Below are 14,853 nucleotides of genomic sequence, written 5' to 3'. Positions count from 1 at the left end.
CTTTCTAACGTGCACCGTTCGTAGCTTCCCTAGTCAGCGAGGGGTTAATAAATAACCGAGAAACCAAATTGGACCACTTGGCGATTGGCATTTTCTCCACCAGGTGGCGCTTGTTCCTAGAAATCCTATGCACAATAATAAGAACAATATGCTTCCATTCTTTTTTCCACCCAGTCATTAAAATAATCCAATAACCTCATTATTCATTGGCCTTTAAATGGTTGTAGAGATTGTATAACATTATTTATGTTGTATTATTAATCAAATTGTGTTCTGTTGCGCTGTCTCTCTCTCTCTCTCTCTCTCTCTCTCTCTCTCTCTCTCTCTCTCTCTCTCTCTCTCTCTCTCTTCCTCTCTCTCACTCCCTCTTTCTGTGTGTGTGTGTGTGTGTGTGTGTGTGTATGTGTGCATGTTTGTGTCTAGGTTATTTTGCACCAAAAGATTTATTCAGGTTATTAAATTACCACTTCCCCACAATGCTCCTTTGTTGCTGAAAGAGATTAACAGGTCAAGTGACCGGAGGTGTAGGCGTCTCTTTCCCTGCTTGCTTCTTCTCCTGCATCCCTGACTGCTGCTCACGCAGCCTGCCATCCTTCACTTCATCAAGCATATTGAGCAGCTTGGAGATTGGCTTTCTTCATTTGAAGAGTGTATACCAAGGCGTGGTGGCGGTGAGAAGGTGAATGTTTATTAGGTGCTGATCACATTACAGTTTATTAAGTCACCAGTAAATTAGACTCAGTTTAAGCCTAATCATGAATTTGAACAGCAATATAGATTCTACGTTGAAAACCCAGACTTAAAAATAGTCTAGGGTTGTAACTAACTATGTCTAAATTAAGTGATCTCTCTCTTTGTCAAGATTGATTTCTGGATGAATCAGAACATATATTTGTGATGAATTATCATACAGTAACATAAATTATCCTATGCATGACTAAATCATAATATGTACATGTGTTTTTTGGGTTTTTTTGTTGTTGTTGTTGTTTTTGTTTTGTTTTTTTGCTTAGTTACTTAGAGCTCCAGAACCAGGCCCTCAGCCTGAACATCAGCATCAGTAGGGTTCAGGTAAGTGGCCCCTCCTCAACAGCAGGGGGCAGAGATGACAGTGACATACTCATGCAGGGTGGCAGATGCCCGCCTTGGCACCTTCTCTCACCTTCTGCTGCGCTGGAAGGGGAGCATCTACAAGCTCCTGTACAGAGAGCTGCTCATCTTCAGTGCACTTTACTGCTCCATCAGCATGCTCTACAGGTACTGGCATCCATGGGCTGCGCTACATGCTGTGTGTGATCTGCTTTTCACTTTAGGTGAACTTTGGATGATGGGCTGTCAATCAGGCAATCACAGACATACACCTTTTAGCCAGCAAAGTTTGTCATTCCTGGTTTTCCAACATCCTAATATTGTAGTGGTACGAAAATATATAGTGACATGTAATGACAGGATGAATTTGAGGGTAACTGTCTGTGGTTGGCAGGTTCCTCTTGGATGATGGGCAGAGGAGACTGTTTGACAAGCTGGCCATCTACTGTGACCAGTATGCACAACTTATTCCTGTGTCCTTTGTACTGGGTGAGTGAAAGTTGCTCTCTTGCTCTTTCTCTCTCTTTCTCTAACTCTTTCTCTCTTTTTTGTCTCCCTCTTTCTCTTTCAACCATGTAAAAGGTTTTCCCCTTGCATATTAATGCTCTGGAGATTTTTAGAGGGCAAAGTTCTCCTAAGCTTTTCAGCAAAGTCAACAGGAACTGGAATGGAAGTTTGAATGAGAGTGATTATACAAGTGAATGAATGTTTGAACATGTATTTCACTGACCTATAAGACTCCATACAATTGTTATTTTTACAACACTGCAGCCAGGCATGTATCCATGTATCACAGAATAAACATTGGCTGCTCTGACATTCTCCAAAGTTAAGCAATTGCTAAATTTGTACCTGTGTGTGTGGTAGGTTTCTATGTGACCCTTGTGGTATCTCGCTGGTGGGGGCAGTTTGAGAGTGTCCCCTGGCCAGACCGCTTGGCTGCCCTGGTGGGAGGGCATGTGCGGGGGGTGGATGAGGGCGCCCGACTGATACGTAGGAGTCTGGTGCGCTATGCCAACCTGTCGGGCATCCTCATCTACCGTTCCATCAGCACCGCCGTCTACAAGAGGTTTCCCACCATGCAGCACCTGGTACAGGGAGGTACGCTTGGTTCCCTCATTTACATAATGTTACTCTGGACAAGGTCACTACTAAACCTAACCTGCTTCTTGGCGAATGTTCGCCAAGCCTTGCATTGTTACCTACACAGGTATACTGCAAAGTAGAATACTGTCACTCCTAGTGCAGATGCAGTTCTGAACCAACCCCAACATACACATTCTATACAGCACACTGCTATCTTCAAAACTGCTATCCTTGAATTAAAATGATATTTATTTATTTATTTAAATTCACTTGATTATTTATGTATGTGTGTATTTTGTGTGTGTGGATTGATATTTCAGGGCATTCGTAGCTTAGTGGTTAAGGTGCCACTATTGTCACTGCTGGGCCCCTGATCAACGCTCTTAACCCGCAATTGCTCAAGTTGTATTCAGTCCTAATTGTAAGGCGATTTGGATAAAAGTGTCAGCTAAATGCTATAAATGTTTGAGCGCTTAAAATTAAGCCTAGAACTGTAGCTTTTGATATTCTGAAATATAACACTTGAATCTACTAAAAAAGTAAATAATTAAACAGTAAAAAGAGCCTGGGACAGGTATGATATGGCAGCAAATTACTAAATAACTGAAAGGCTTGGAAATACTCTAGATAAAGCTGTGTCTGCTAGAGACAGATTTAATTACAAGAGCATGGTTACATGGTGACAAAGGCAGTGTTAGCAGACACTATAAGAAGCACTGTAGAAGATCTTAAACATAAAGTCTTGATGAGTAGCAAATGAAATGACCACACAGTACCAGTGATGTGGCCTTGAGCACTGATTACAGCTCTGTGGAATGGTGCCACTGTTGCAGTGGTACCCTGCAGTGTCTAGTATTGAGACTCAGCAAGCAAACAAAGATTAATGGGCTGTTTCTCCAAACCTCAGGCTCTCTCAGCACAAATATCAGTCAGAAAGCCAAGTCTAATCAACTTAGGGCAAAACGTTTCACCCAAGAAATCAATGGAAGTGCACTTGTTGCATGTAGTTGCTTTTTTTATTTCCAAACCATTCTGATCTCTCTCTCTCTCTCTCTCTTCTCCCTCAATCTGCCCTCTCCCCCTCTGCTCCTCTCTGCTCCTCTCTCTATTTCTCACTCCTTTTGCCAAATCATGAACAATGTGGTGCATTTTGAAGACAAATAGAGTGTGAAATGATGTGCTTCAGAGATAGGGGTTATCTTTCTTTAATTTGGTGACCTGAATTTTTCATCATCACAATAAAAAAAGCAAAATCACATTTTTAAAGTCAAACTCTCTCTATGTCCAGGGTTGATGACAGCAGAAGAGCTGAGGCAGTTGGAGGAACTGCCATCTCCTCATAATAAGTTCTGGGTTCCCTGCATGTGGTTTGTGAGCCTGGCACTCCGAGCCCGGACCGAGGGACGCATCAGCAATGATGTTGTGCTCTCTGCCATCCTGAATGTATGCTTCACAGTTCTCCCCACATTCAGCCAGCATTGCTTTTGTAATTCATTCACTTGGGAAAAGGGACATTTTTGTAAATTTGTCTTATAACAAACATCAAAAAACATTCATCCAACACTTTTATCCAAAGTGACTTACTATTACTAATTATGACCAAGTACAACTCAAGCAACTGAGGATTAAGGGCCTTAGTCAGGGGCCCAACAGTGGCAACCTGGCAGATGTGGGATTCAAACCAACACCCTTCCAATTACAAGTCAAGCACCTTAACCACTTAGCTGTCACTCCCTACACAGGTGATGCAGTGCAGGGTGTGCAGAGTAAAAGCTGTCCCAGGCAATTCTGGCAATTGTGCATGTTGTGTGTTTCTCTTTTCTTCTTTTAGGAGTTAAATATGTTGCGCTCACAGTGCATGAAGCTATACAGTTATGACTGGATCAGTCTGCCACTTGTTTACACTCAGGTCTGACTGACTGGCGTAGTGTCATACTAATATCACTAACAACCACAAATTTCTAAAAGCAATGAATGATATACACTAGAACACTACAATTGGTGATTTACCCATAGACACTAGCTGCACTTACTGATGTTAACTTATTCATAAATAATGAGTCTTATATCTTTTTAATTTGGATTTTTTTCTTTTGGATTTGTAAAGCTGTACATCATTATCAAATCTGGAAATACAGAACATCTTTATAATCTGAATAACTATAAAGACTTAGATATAGTCTGCCTGTGCAAACAGTAATGCTCAGCTGAATCTTTTATTGTCTCGGACAGGTAGTAACTGTAGCTGTGTACAGTTTCTTCTTGACTTGTCTGATTGGCCGGCAGTTCCTAGATACCACCCAGGGTTACCCAGGTCACAACATCGACTTCTACATACCTGTCTTCACCTTGCTACAATTCTTCTTCTACGTTGGCTGGCTTAAGGTGTGTGTGTGTGTGTGTGTGTGTGTGTGTGTGTGTGTGTGTGTGTGTGTGTATGTGTGTGTGTGTGTGTGTGTGTGTGTGTGTGTGTGTGTGTGTGTGTCTGCACGCGTGCGCTGGTCCCATATATATCACAGTCCAAGAGAGCAAAAGCACTAAATAACTAATTTATTTAGGATACAGCAGATGGTTGTGAGATGACCTGTAATTATGTAAAATGACTGTAATTGTACGAGATCACCTGTTATTGTCTGAAATGACTATAATTTTCTGAGACGATCTGCAATTGTTTAAAATGACTGGAATAGTATGAGATGACCTGGTATTGTCTGAAATTATCTGTAATCACCTGAAATGATCTGTAATCGTCTGAAATGACTTCTAATTGTCAGGAGATGACCATCTGTGATGACCTGTAATTGTCTGAGATGACCTGTAATCATCTGAGATGACCTGTAATCATTTGAAATGACATGTAATCATCTGAGATGACCTGTAATCGTCTGGTGTATTCAAAGGTGGCAGAACAGCTTATCAATCCATTTGGGGAAGATGACGATGACTTTGAGACAAATTGGTTGGTAGACCGCAATTTGCAGGTACCATTTCCTTAGTCAATATATAATATCTGCATTCAGATCATTAATTGCTCCCTTCTACCTAGCACCACTATAGCAGAATAATGTATTGCAAACATCACTATGTACAGTGATCATTATATAAAACAAAGTGGGTCACACCATAGTACAGGCTTGTCAGTAGATGAAACACAGAACATAACACCTTTCTCTTTTTTTATGTCTCAGGTATCTCTGTTGTCTGTTGATGAGATGTATGATCTTGTCCCGGTGGTTGAGAGGGATCAGTACTGGAATGAAACAGAACCTCAGCCTCCTTATACAGTCGCCAGTGCCGAGCACCGAAAACCCTCATACATGGGCTCTGCTCTGGACATCAGGTGAGGGTTTGCCTGTGTGTGTGTGCGGGCTGTTGGTTCTGTGTGTTTTCTTCTGGTGAAACCTTCTTGAACTCAGAGCTTCTTTGTTTTTGTCCCTGTCTCTCCCAGTGTACCTAAAGAAGAGATGGAGTTCCAGCCCAACCTGGAGCAGATCAAAGAGCATGAGGAAGCCAACCACTCCACTCCTCTCCTGGGCAGCCTGAGCCGGCTGTTGGGTGTCCAGTCACCCAGCTTTCCCTGCTCTGCTCCTTCTTCTCGGCTCTCTCTCCTGCGACGCCGGCCCCGTGCTCCTCTCAGCCGCTTCCCCCTGTATTTGCACCTAGAAGCCCCAGCATTGCTTGCCCATGGCCAAAATCTGCCTGACACAGACATGCTCGAGTGTGCCTTCTCTTCCATGTCCCTTTATGAGAGACCTGGCTGCTACAGCTGCCCACAAACCCCCATCCACTCCGTGCCCCCTCCTATTCCTCGGCCCCGCCCACTCCGTAGGGGGCACAGTGAGTTGGCACAGAGCGTGAGCTCTCTAGCTCACCCACCACTGGGCTCACAGCAGTTTCCGCCTCCAAACACACCTGGTCAGATGTCCCCCCCACCATCCTCAACCTTTCTCTTGGTTGGAGAGGATGGCAGACACCCATCTATGCCTGCTTTCTCCTTTCCTGACCCTGTCCCTGAGACATGCCCTTTGCCCAAACCGTGGCAGACTAACGGACTGATTTACCATTGCCCTCTACCCCCTCACCTGTCCCTAAACACCCCTTCCCCTACAGAGGGGCAGCTGGGACCCCTCAGCACCCGTACAGGGGGTGCAGGAGGAGAGAGAGTGTTCTCCTTTACCCCTCCCTTTCGAAATCTTTTTCAGACCAGTATAAACTCTGGGTGCACAAATACCTCAAACACAATCAATACCAACAATATCAGCAGCACAGGTAATGTGTGTAAAGGCACAGGACAGGCAAGCAGTTTAATGAACAACCTACAACCCATCAACAGAAACAACACAACTCTGACCAGCTCAGCCAATGCCCTTACTCTTATTGCTACAGCAACACAGCAAACTGCCAATCAGCACAACTCCCCTAAAGATTCTGGTATCTCATTGTCCGAGGGTGACTTGCTGGGTGGCCGGGTGCTGCAGAGTGGAACGGTGAAAACCAGCAAGATGAGGGAACAATTCTAACCAGGGCTGAAAGGAATGAACGTCAGCACAACAATGAGGCCATGTGCACAAACTCCTATATGATTTGTGTGCTGTTACAACCATCTCAGTGATAATTTCTACAGGTGTCTCATTTCACAAGTTGGACAGAGGTACACATGAAACCCTCATGATCAGAATAAGAACAGTGAGCAGGAGGGTGATTTGGGTGACTGAATAAAGAGACAAACACTTTTTCTACTTGGTAACAGTCTTATTATCAATACTTGTCTTAAAAAGTCTTAAATTTCAGTTTTTCAGAAGTCATCTTTCAGGCTCTCTGGTAAATCACACAAAAACAGCAATTGGACTTGCAGCAATCAACCTTAAATTGGATCAAAATGAACTACATTAGTATGATGTATAGTTGAATTTCTGCTATATCTGCAGTGTGCTACAATAAAATTTATGTTAGAAAAGAAATTCCAATGTGGAAAATAGAGATGTCAGTCCCAAGTAGAGGAAAGAGCAAAGATGAAGAGAAATATACCATACCAACAAGACTTTGCTTAAATAACTGCTTTGGCATACACTTTGATATAGTTATTCAAAGATATCAATTATCCTTCCTGAAACTGGGACAAAATTCAGTATGCTTCACTATTTTGTCTTTTATCATTTTAATAAACCTCACCAGGGCTAATTTCACAATAATGACCACTTGGCTGCATATATCCCTTACTTTTGTGGATAACTTTTTTTTGTTTGTTTTTTAGTGCTTTGAATTGTAGTTTCCTTTGGGTCCTTGGTGCCTTAACTTAACAGACTGCATTGATTATTTCAGAATCAGACAAGTTAGACAAATCAGAAAGCAGGGGCGTTCTTCAGAATTTGCAACCAGAATTTGTTAATGTACTGTATATTTAGAATACTGTAGGTTGATTATTACAGCTGGTGTGGTTTACTTTCTATTCAGTGTAAAATAAAAGTTAAATATCACTAGGCTCATCCAATAAGGCTTGGAAAATATTAATAAAAAGTGCACTGCAAATATTTGTTGTGTGTTTCATCATATGTTGCTGAACTGAAAATATTGGCTGTGCTATTATCATGATGCATGTAGACTACTGTGTTTACTGTATGTGATTTTTTAAATTCAATCTGAATTTCATTTTGCATGATTACATTAATTATTTTAATATATTATATTAATAAGAGTAATTAATAAGATATTATATTAATAAGATTAATTAATATATTATTAATTAATAGTCGTAATATTATTGATTATAGCATTATTAATTTTTAAATGACTGGATTAATTAAAAAGATTGGATTTATTAGCGAGTGCTACACACTATCAGCGCATGCTCTTTTACGTACAATCGGGTCCTGGACACCTCAAGAAAAAAAAATTCTACAACATCTCCACACCACTGGATGGAGCCAAACGTGCATCTTAATTGGTAAAACTACAAATATTTAAAGAAAGAACTTGAGAATTGGTTTTATTGTATTCTGCCTGAGGAGTCGAACTGGGCGGCAGAAAGAACGCCAACAAGAAAAGCTTTAAATCACAGTGTTTTCAAATCAGCTAAGCCATTTAGATTTTACCAATCGAGTGGTGATTTGTTTTTCGTTCTCATTTGCTCACGTTAAATTTATCTGAGAACCCAATTCCTTTACAACCGAGAGTGTGTGCTGTAGGTCATGGACACTTGCGCGACAGGTTTTTCCAGTACCGTTTTCTTTGACTTGGAGACTACTGGTTTTGGTATGTATTTATAACGCGACGAAACCGTTTGCAGATTGTAAATTCTTGGACATGTACCCAAATGATTGCCTCCTTCTCATCTAGGACCCTCATGTGACATAGTTCAGCTGGCGGCAGTGAATGGCAGTCATACGTTAAACCTCTTTATGGTCCCGCGCTGCAGGATGGAGCGTGGGGCCTGCAGGGTGACTGGCTTTAGCGTGCGTAAGAATCGGCTCTTCCTACACCGCAGACCCATGCTCACTAACTCGCTGAGGGAAGCCCTGGTGTCCTTCATCACCTTCCTTTGTATGTTTAGACGCCCGCTGCTAGTTGGTCACAACATTCGCAGGTTTGATTGTCTCGTGTTGGCTAGAGCTTTGGACGAGTTTGGCTTGAAAACAGCATTCGAGGTAGGAATTGCGGGTTTTGTGGACAGTCTCCCATTGGCCTGCCAGCTTCTCAAGAACAGTGGAATCCACAGCTTCAAGCAGGAGATTCTAGTTAAGACCATACTTGGTGTTTCCTATGTGGCCCACAATGCTTTGGAAGATGTACAAGCCTTGCAGAAGCTTTACTGGACCCTCAGACCCACAGCCAGTCAGATTCAGCAGCATATGTTTAGTCTGGATTCACTCAATACCAATGCTGTCAAACCTGGCAGCCCACCAGGACAGGGGTCCTTATATGAGCACTTCCAAAGGGCAATGAAAGTAACTGCATCACAGGGGAGACGTATGAGCTTTCGCTGAATTAAGGAAAATGGTTTTCATGCACTACAACTTGTGTAGAAGTTGCAATTTATTTGATACAACACCAGTTCCTTGTATTGCAGTTGTTAAATGGGGGTATTATTGTTGAAAATACACAATTAATCCTTCAGCAGAGTAAGGAATGTTATTTTAGCAATTAGTCATATGGCCATTCAAGCCATTCCTGTTCCAGCATTGCCAGGATATAAGAGTGTAAGGCAGTTGATATGGAACACAACTGCACACACATTTTTGTCTATTTTAAGAATATTTATTTAATGAAATTCCTTTATTGAAATAAAAGTTGTTGGTTTTTTTTTAAACTACATGTATGTTTTGCCTTACAGAACCTAGTAGGAGTAAGTCACTGGGTCGCTTGACCCATCATTTCAAATGTAATTAACATGACATTTTATAGGACTGCATTCAGTAGCTTTGCTGGCTGTTAAACACAAATACAATGTGAGGGATAACCATGAAAGACTCAAGGTTCGCAAGGGAAACAGACACAAGAAGAATGACTACTGTAATTTATTATGGTTTACGTACAGCCTTGACAAACCCATGCCACTGCAAATGCAAAAATGCCAATCCATGCCTTCATTCCAAACCTTCACTGGAGGTAGCAACCACATGTAAATAATATGAAGTCCAGTTTGTAGATTTGAGACACAATTTGCCTCAGTTGATCACAGGTAAAAGTGCACAAGATGTACAGTAAACAAACATCAGGATAATAACTCTAGTGCAAGCAGTATCTAGCCAGACACACGAACTGAGCTGCAGAGGAATATCAGTGCGCAGGAAGCATTAGTTACAACTCAAATTTAGATACATGTAATAAAAATTCAGAGTTTGCAAATGTGCAACCTTTAACCATACAGACTTATTTGCTTTTTCACCAAAGTTAAACCTCATATTTAGCACCTGAAAGGTGTAATTAGAAAGGTCAATACATTTCAATAATTTGACCAAAAGAGTAGTAGATTTTCAGCGTTGTATGAAATAAAGTCCCTGAAGAGTGAGTAGTGTTTTCACTTGGTAAAAGTGAAATCCAGATGATGGAGACCTTAAGGACCCTAACCTTTATCAGCTCTCCACACACTCAGCTCATTAACCCTGTTTGAAGTACATTGCTTACATTAATTAACCATAAATGTTAATTTCATAGTCAAACATATATAAAAGTAGACAAACCATGCACGTATATATTGCTAAATTCTGAATAGTTGTTCTACATGGGTTGACTCAAATCAGAGTTTTACCTGTTTGTTTTTTTTTAATACATGCATGGGCATCTTAATAGGGAGAAAGTTAAATGTTCATACTCCTAATTAATGGAGATGCTTGTTTTTGTTCTTGCTTAGATATCACATTTGGGAAAAGGGGCTTTTTAATTGGAAAGAAGACTTGTCATGCTCACCCATTAGAATTGACACATTCATGAGTTTAATGGAAAGAGGGAAATAGTCTGGCATATCGTTTGTTATCAGTTCACCTAACACACCATTAATAAAATATCTTTCCTTAATTAAACTCTGATAAGATTCAAGTGACAAGACCACAAGGAAAAGACACCACAATATGTTCCCATATATGTGCTGGTGTGTGTGTGTGTGTGTCTTTCTTCCTTATGTATGTATGTGTATGATGTCTGCTAAAATTAAGATGTTTATCATCAACTGGTGAAAAGTCCAGGTTCCAAATGTAAAAATCCTGCCCAGCTGTTTATTCCAACCACTTAGCTTTGCTAATGAGCTAAAATTGGCAACCAGATTAATCAGTGACACAAATTGGGTGATGCACAATTGTGGCAAGAGTTTTTGAACCTCAACTTTTCCACCTCTAATCCTTAATGCTTGTGCTCCTTTGTATTTTCTGATCAACAAGCAACAATGAACAACATTTAATGGTTCAAATCCCAGACATTAATATCAGTAGTGAGATGTGTCTCAACATGGAAGCACGGAACAGAAAGCCTTTCACCTACAGCAGACAACAGGCCCGAAACATTGTCATCCCAGATGATGTCACCTTAAGTGTGACGCTCTCATTGGCTGAGATGAAGAGCACAGAGCCCCTGCTCAGCACAGTGTCGGAGAGGGCGGCAGCGGAGGCAGCGCAGGCGTCCCCCTGAACCACCAACAGGATGCCAGCACAGTCTAGAGGGTTCACTACATACTGCCTCACTGAGGCAGGAACCTGGAGGGCAGAAGCACAGCAGAACTCTCAGCTGTACCTAAAGTCTAACAGAGTACACTGAAACACATGAACCTACTGTAGACAACCGTTGTTGGGATTCTTCCATAACTGCTCAGTTTGGGTGTGATGAATGCTTTTCTTACAATACCAGCCATTGATGTTATATATGCTAGTAAATTCTGTATTTACTCTAGTTTATCCTATATACCATGTATTATTCTAAAATACTATGTTTAAGCATACAAGAAAGCACAAATTAAACATCTCTAAAAGAAATCCTGCAAAAGGTGCAGACATGGTGACAAATGACAAACTACAGAAACTTGTGCCACAATAAGTGAATGATTTGTGTAGTAAATAAACTTGAGTCAGAATTAATAAACATATTACTGCTACTAAGGAAGTCACTGTAACTTGTTAAAGTGTATGAATTTGTTAAAACTTGCCTGTATCCTCATGACAGTGAAGTCTGGTATGGGAGGGTCATACAGGTAGACGCAGGGGTCTGAGGGGTCCTGAACCGAAGGGAAGATTTTAGCACTGGCTGGAGCCGGACTGTAGTTTAGCATTTCACACAGTGTGTTCACATCAATGTACTTCGGGGTGAGTCCGGCACGGACCGTGTTATCCGAACAGGCCATGCACTCAATGCAGTCTGGAAGACATATTTTACACACAGATTGAATTAGTTTCAGTATTTCTCACACTAACCTTATTTTATCACACAAAAAGTGATACTGAACTTTAGACTATCTTGCTATGGCTGAGGAAAGGGGAAACTGACCTCCAGATAGGTAGGCATGAGGTTCGTTGGCTCCCAGAAACATGGCCTCTCCTGGCTGCAGCACAATGCGGTTCAGGAAGTAGATGGAGAAGCAGCCGATGTCACCTGGGTACTGGGAGTGGAGGCGAAGTAGCATCTCCCCATTACTGCCTGATGTATCTTTCCCTACAGCTCCTAAGACAGAACATAAAAAAACCCCCCAAAAAACCAAATTTGTTTCATATTCAGTCATGTTTGGAAGAAATAAACAATGACTTAAGAAAGGAGATAATTCATGCTCAAAGACAGCTGTTAAAGGTTGTGCATGACAATGAACAAAGTACAGGCATTCGGAGAGGAATCTCTGAAAAAGCCTTCATTACCTTCCTCTGAGACCCTTTTCACCAGCATGTTCAGCTGGTCTACAAACACTTTCTTTTCACAGTTCATCATCCTGCTGAAACACTTCTTCAGCGCGAGAGAGACTCGGACGGGGTTACCCACGCTGCTGTGCAGCTCATCTGCAGGCTCATTCCCTACTAGAGCATGGAACTCAGGGACATCTAAAAACACAGATGTGGTCACATGCACAATCCAAACAGAGATGACACACATATACAAACACACTAGTCTTATCATACATCAGTCTAGCAGTGTAGTCTGCCATGCAAGGATATATATAACACTATGAGATATCACTGTTTTTCACACACTTTTCAGAAAGGCAATAATTTCCTCCACAGGCCGGAAGCCACAGAGGCCTTCAAACTGTGTGAGAGCGATGGCCATCTCAGGTTTATGGTTGTTGTCAGGGTAGTGCTCAGGAAACTGGGCATGGAGCTTGGCAGCCAGCTCCTGGTAAAGAGAAAGAAAAGAAGCATTTAACACTACCTCAAAAAATGAAATCAAAGACCAAGTGCTTTAAAATAAGTAGAACACTGTATTATAGTACAGTGTGTATTGCTATAGTATATTAGAAAGTAGGGTACTTAAGTACTTTGTGTTCACAGATGCCCTTCATCCACATACCCTGTTGGGGTGTGCCTGAATAGACAGTGCAGTGTTGACAGACAGGACTTTAAAGAGGAAGGGTAGTTGTCCCTGGAATGTGTCTTTGACTTTTGACCCCAAGCATCCTGGGTAATCTGCGATCCACTGCCCAAGTGTTCTTTGAGATATCCTGTTGTCTTTGATAAGGGCATCACCTTTTGGGTGGGTTCCCATCCAAAGCTAAGCAAGTAAATACATAAATAAATCAGACCTGTTACAATGCTTCTCTAACATTTATAATTTCTCTTCCTGCCGTTTGCAATCACATCTTCAAATAATACTAGTGATAAACTCACCAGGGCATTCTTGCTTCTTAACAGTGTACAAACAATTAATTTGTGCTTGAACTAATGAAAAAACAACTGGCTGCCAACTAAGTAGCTAATCATTCAATTATTACAAAGGTTGTAATTTCTATAGCTACTCTCACCCTTTTCTCTGCTTGCCCATTTCAGGGTTACAATGGCAATAAGGTTACAATATAGATGTAAATACCCTTTAAATTAAAGTTGATATTCTGCACTTATACCTCTTAGTCATTGTTTCATTTTAAAATACTATGTGCTTGAACAGAGAGCCTAAACAAAAACTGTCACTGTGACAGACTGTACTATAAACAAAGGCATTGTACAAAAAGCGTTGTATCATTTATTACTGTGTAAAAACATACAAGGCACTTCGATCATGTAATAATTGATCACTTAAGAAAAAAATCAAGAGAACACTTTACACTGACCTTCCTAAAGATTATTATATTTAAAGAGTGACTCATGACCTTTACATGTCATTACATGCATGTCATAGAAGGCTGTCAATGAAAATAGACCTAGTGAGCTAATGCAAAGCCAGGAAGATAAGAATAGATGTGACACCATAGCACCAGGAACAATATTTAATAAAATCTAGCTAAATTAATCACCTGACAAGGCCAGTGTAAGATGACCAGAAACCACTTTTGACATAATAATTAAGGTTGCGGTAAAGAACATCAGTGCAAAAGGCTAAATGCTACAGATAAGACACGTTACCTCAGCATACGGCTTGCCCTCATCTATGACAGCTTGAGGGTCTGCACCAACGACAAGTTTCGCCACCTCACTGTCCAGCCCCATCTTTCCCCAGGCATAGTTCTGGACCACGCAGGATAACGGAAACACTATGGACAGAAAAGGCTTATCCTTGATTTTTTATTGCAGCTATTATAAACTGCAAAGCGCTGTTTCCCGACAAAGGTCACAGCTGTCTGTATCTTTTCGACTGTGGAGTTATACAGCAAATTGGACAGGTAAATGCTCGAATTGTCAAATCTACAGTTCGACAGAACCGAACTGTCGAACTGGTTACTGCGCAATTCGTATGGCACATTACCAGCGTCATATACATTTGGGTAATAATGCTGACGTGATTAACCTCACATGGTTATGGCATCCAGCGTTATAACTAATATAAAAGAATGAATGAAAATCAATGAAAACGTAGATGGAACTGACCTTTTACTTCCTCCATGTCTGCAACGTTTACAGTCACAATGCTGTGACGTCAAATAATTGATACCGAAACATTAACATGCAGGCAAATAAAATAAAATAAAATAAAATAAAATAAAATAAAATAAAATAAAATTATTGATAAAAGAAATCTCCAGTGATCAGATTTTATGCATTTATCTTAACCCAGATT

The 14,853-nt window shown here is 40.9% G+C and overlaps 3 protein-coding genes across 4 annotated transcripts; 2 read left to right on the top strand and 1 right to left on the bottom strand.

Annotated features, from left to right (window-relative positions):
- The first annotated feature begins 554 nt into the window (after positions 1-554).
- best1 (bestrophin 1) lies at positions 555-7,687 on the top strand. 2 transcript variants are annotated; one of them, XM_027019954.3, is made up of 10 exons: positions 555-679; positions 1,014-1,257; positions 1,484-1,578; positions 1,957-2,190; positions 3,464-3,618; positions 4,007-4,084; positions 4,408-4,560; positions 5,076-5,156; positions 5,364-5,515; positions 5,624-7,687. In XM_027019954.3, the coding sequence occupies exons 2-10, from the start codon at positions 1,106-1,108 to the stop codon at positions 6,693-6,695; spliced, it is 2,172 nt and encodes a 723-aa protein (XP_026875755.3). In that variant the 5' UTR covers positions 555-679; positions 1,014-1,105; the 3' UTR covers positions 6,696-7,687. The 2 variants fall into 2 exon arrangements, with proteins under 2 accessions (XP_026875755.3, XP_081568418.1); XM_081712292.1 differs by lacking the exon at positions 4,007-4,084.
- Positions 7,688-8,182: 495 nt separating this feature from the next.
- plex9.2 (PML-like exon 9.2) lies at positions 8,183-9,667 on the top strand. The gene is made up of 2 exons (XM_035523844.2): positions 8,183-8,427; positions 8,512-9,667. The coding sequence occupies exons 1-2, from the start codon at positions 8,364-8,366 to the stop codon at positions 9,156-9,158; spliced, it is 711 nt and encodes a 236-aa protein (XP_035379737.1). The 5' UTR covers positions 8,183-8,363; the 3' UTR covers positions 9,159-9,667.
- Positions 9,668-9,673: 6 nt separating this feature from the next.
- mpi (mannose phosphate isomerase) lies at positions 9,674-14,826 on the bottom strand. Its single transcript, XM_027019985.3, has 8 exons — positions 14,664-14,826; positions 14,202-14,329; positions 13,153-13,353; positions 12,837-12,978; positions 12,507-12,686; positions 12,145-12,318; positions 11,807-12,015; positions 9,674-11,360 (listed from the first exon to the last, which is right to left on the bottom strand). Exons 1-8 carry the CDS (start codon positions 14,677-14,679, stop codon positions 11,145-11,147), a joined length of 1,266 nt encoding a protein of 421 aa, XP_026875786.1. The 5' UTR covers positions 14,680-14,826; the 3' UTR covers positions 9,674-11,144.
- Between the last annotated feature and the right edge of the window lie 27 nt (positions 14,827-14,853).

The sequence above is a fragment of the Electrophorus electricus genome, chromosome 4 (genome assembly GCF_041902795.1).
Source record: "Electrophorus electricus isolate QZ-2024a chromosome 4, ASM4190279v1, whole genome shotgun sequence".
In the NCBI taxonomy this organism is placed as follows: domain Eukaryota; kingdom Metazoa; phylum Chordata; class Actinopteri; order Gymnotiformes; family Gymnotidae; genus Electrophorus; species Electrophorus electricus.
Note: the sequence above shows the minus strand (reverse complement) of the source record. Positions and strands in the feature narration are given on the sequence as shown.

Bases quoted from the DNA above. Each gene is read 5' to 3' on its own strand.
- best1 (XM_027019954.3), top strand. From the start codon at position 1,106: ATGACAGTGACATACTCATGCAGGGTGGCAGATGCCCGCCTTGGCACC. The intron at 4,561-5,075 runs GTGTGTGTGTGT...GTGTATTCAAAG, and splicing joins TCTACGTTGGCTGGCTTAAG to GTGGCAGAACAGCTTATCAA. The intron at 5,157-5,363 runs GTACCATTTCCT...TTTATGTCTCAG, and splicing joins TGGTAGACCGCAATTTGCAG to GTATCTCTGTTGTCTGTTGA.
- plex9.2 (XM_035523844.2), top strand. From the start codon at position 8,364: ATGGACACTTGCGCGACAGGTTTTTCCAGTACCGTTTTCTTTGACTTG. The intron at 8,428-8,511 runs GTATGTATTTAT...CTTCTCATCTAG, and splicing joins CTTGGAGACTACTGGTTTTG to GACCCTCATGTGACATAGTT.
- mpi (XM_027019985.3), bottom strand. The intron at 12,979-13,152 runs GTATGTGGATGA...TCTCTTTACCAG, and splicing joins TTCAGGCACACCCCAACAGG to GAGCTGGCTGCCAAGCTCCA. The intron at 12,687-12,836 runs GTGTGTGAAAAA...CTGTGTTTTTAG, and splicing joins AATTATTGCCTTTCTGAAAA to ATGTCCCTGAGTTCCATGCT.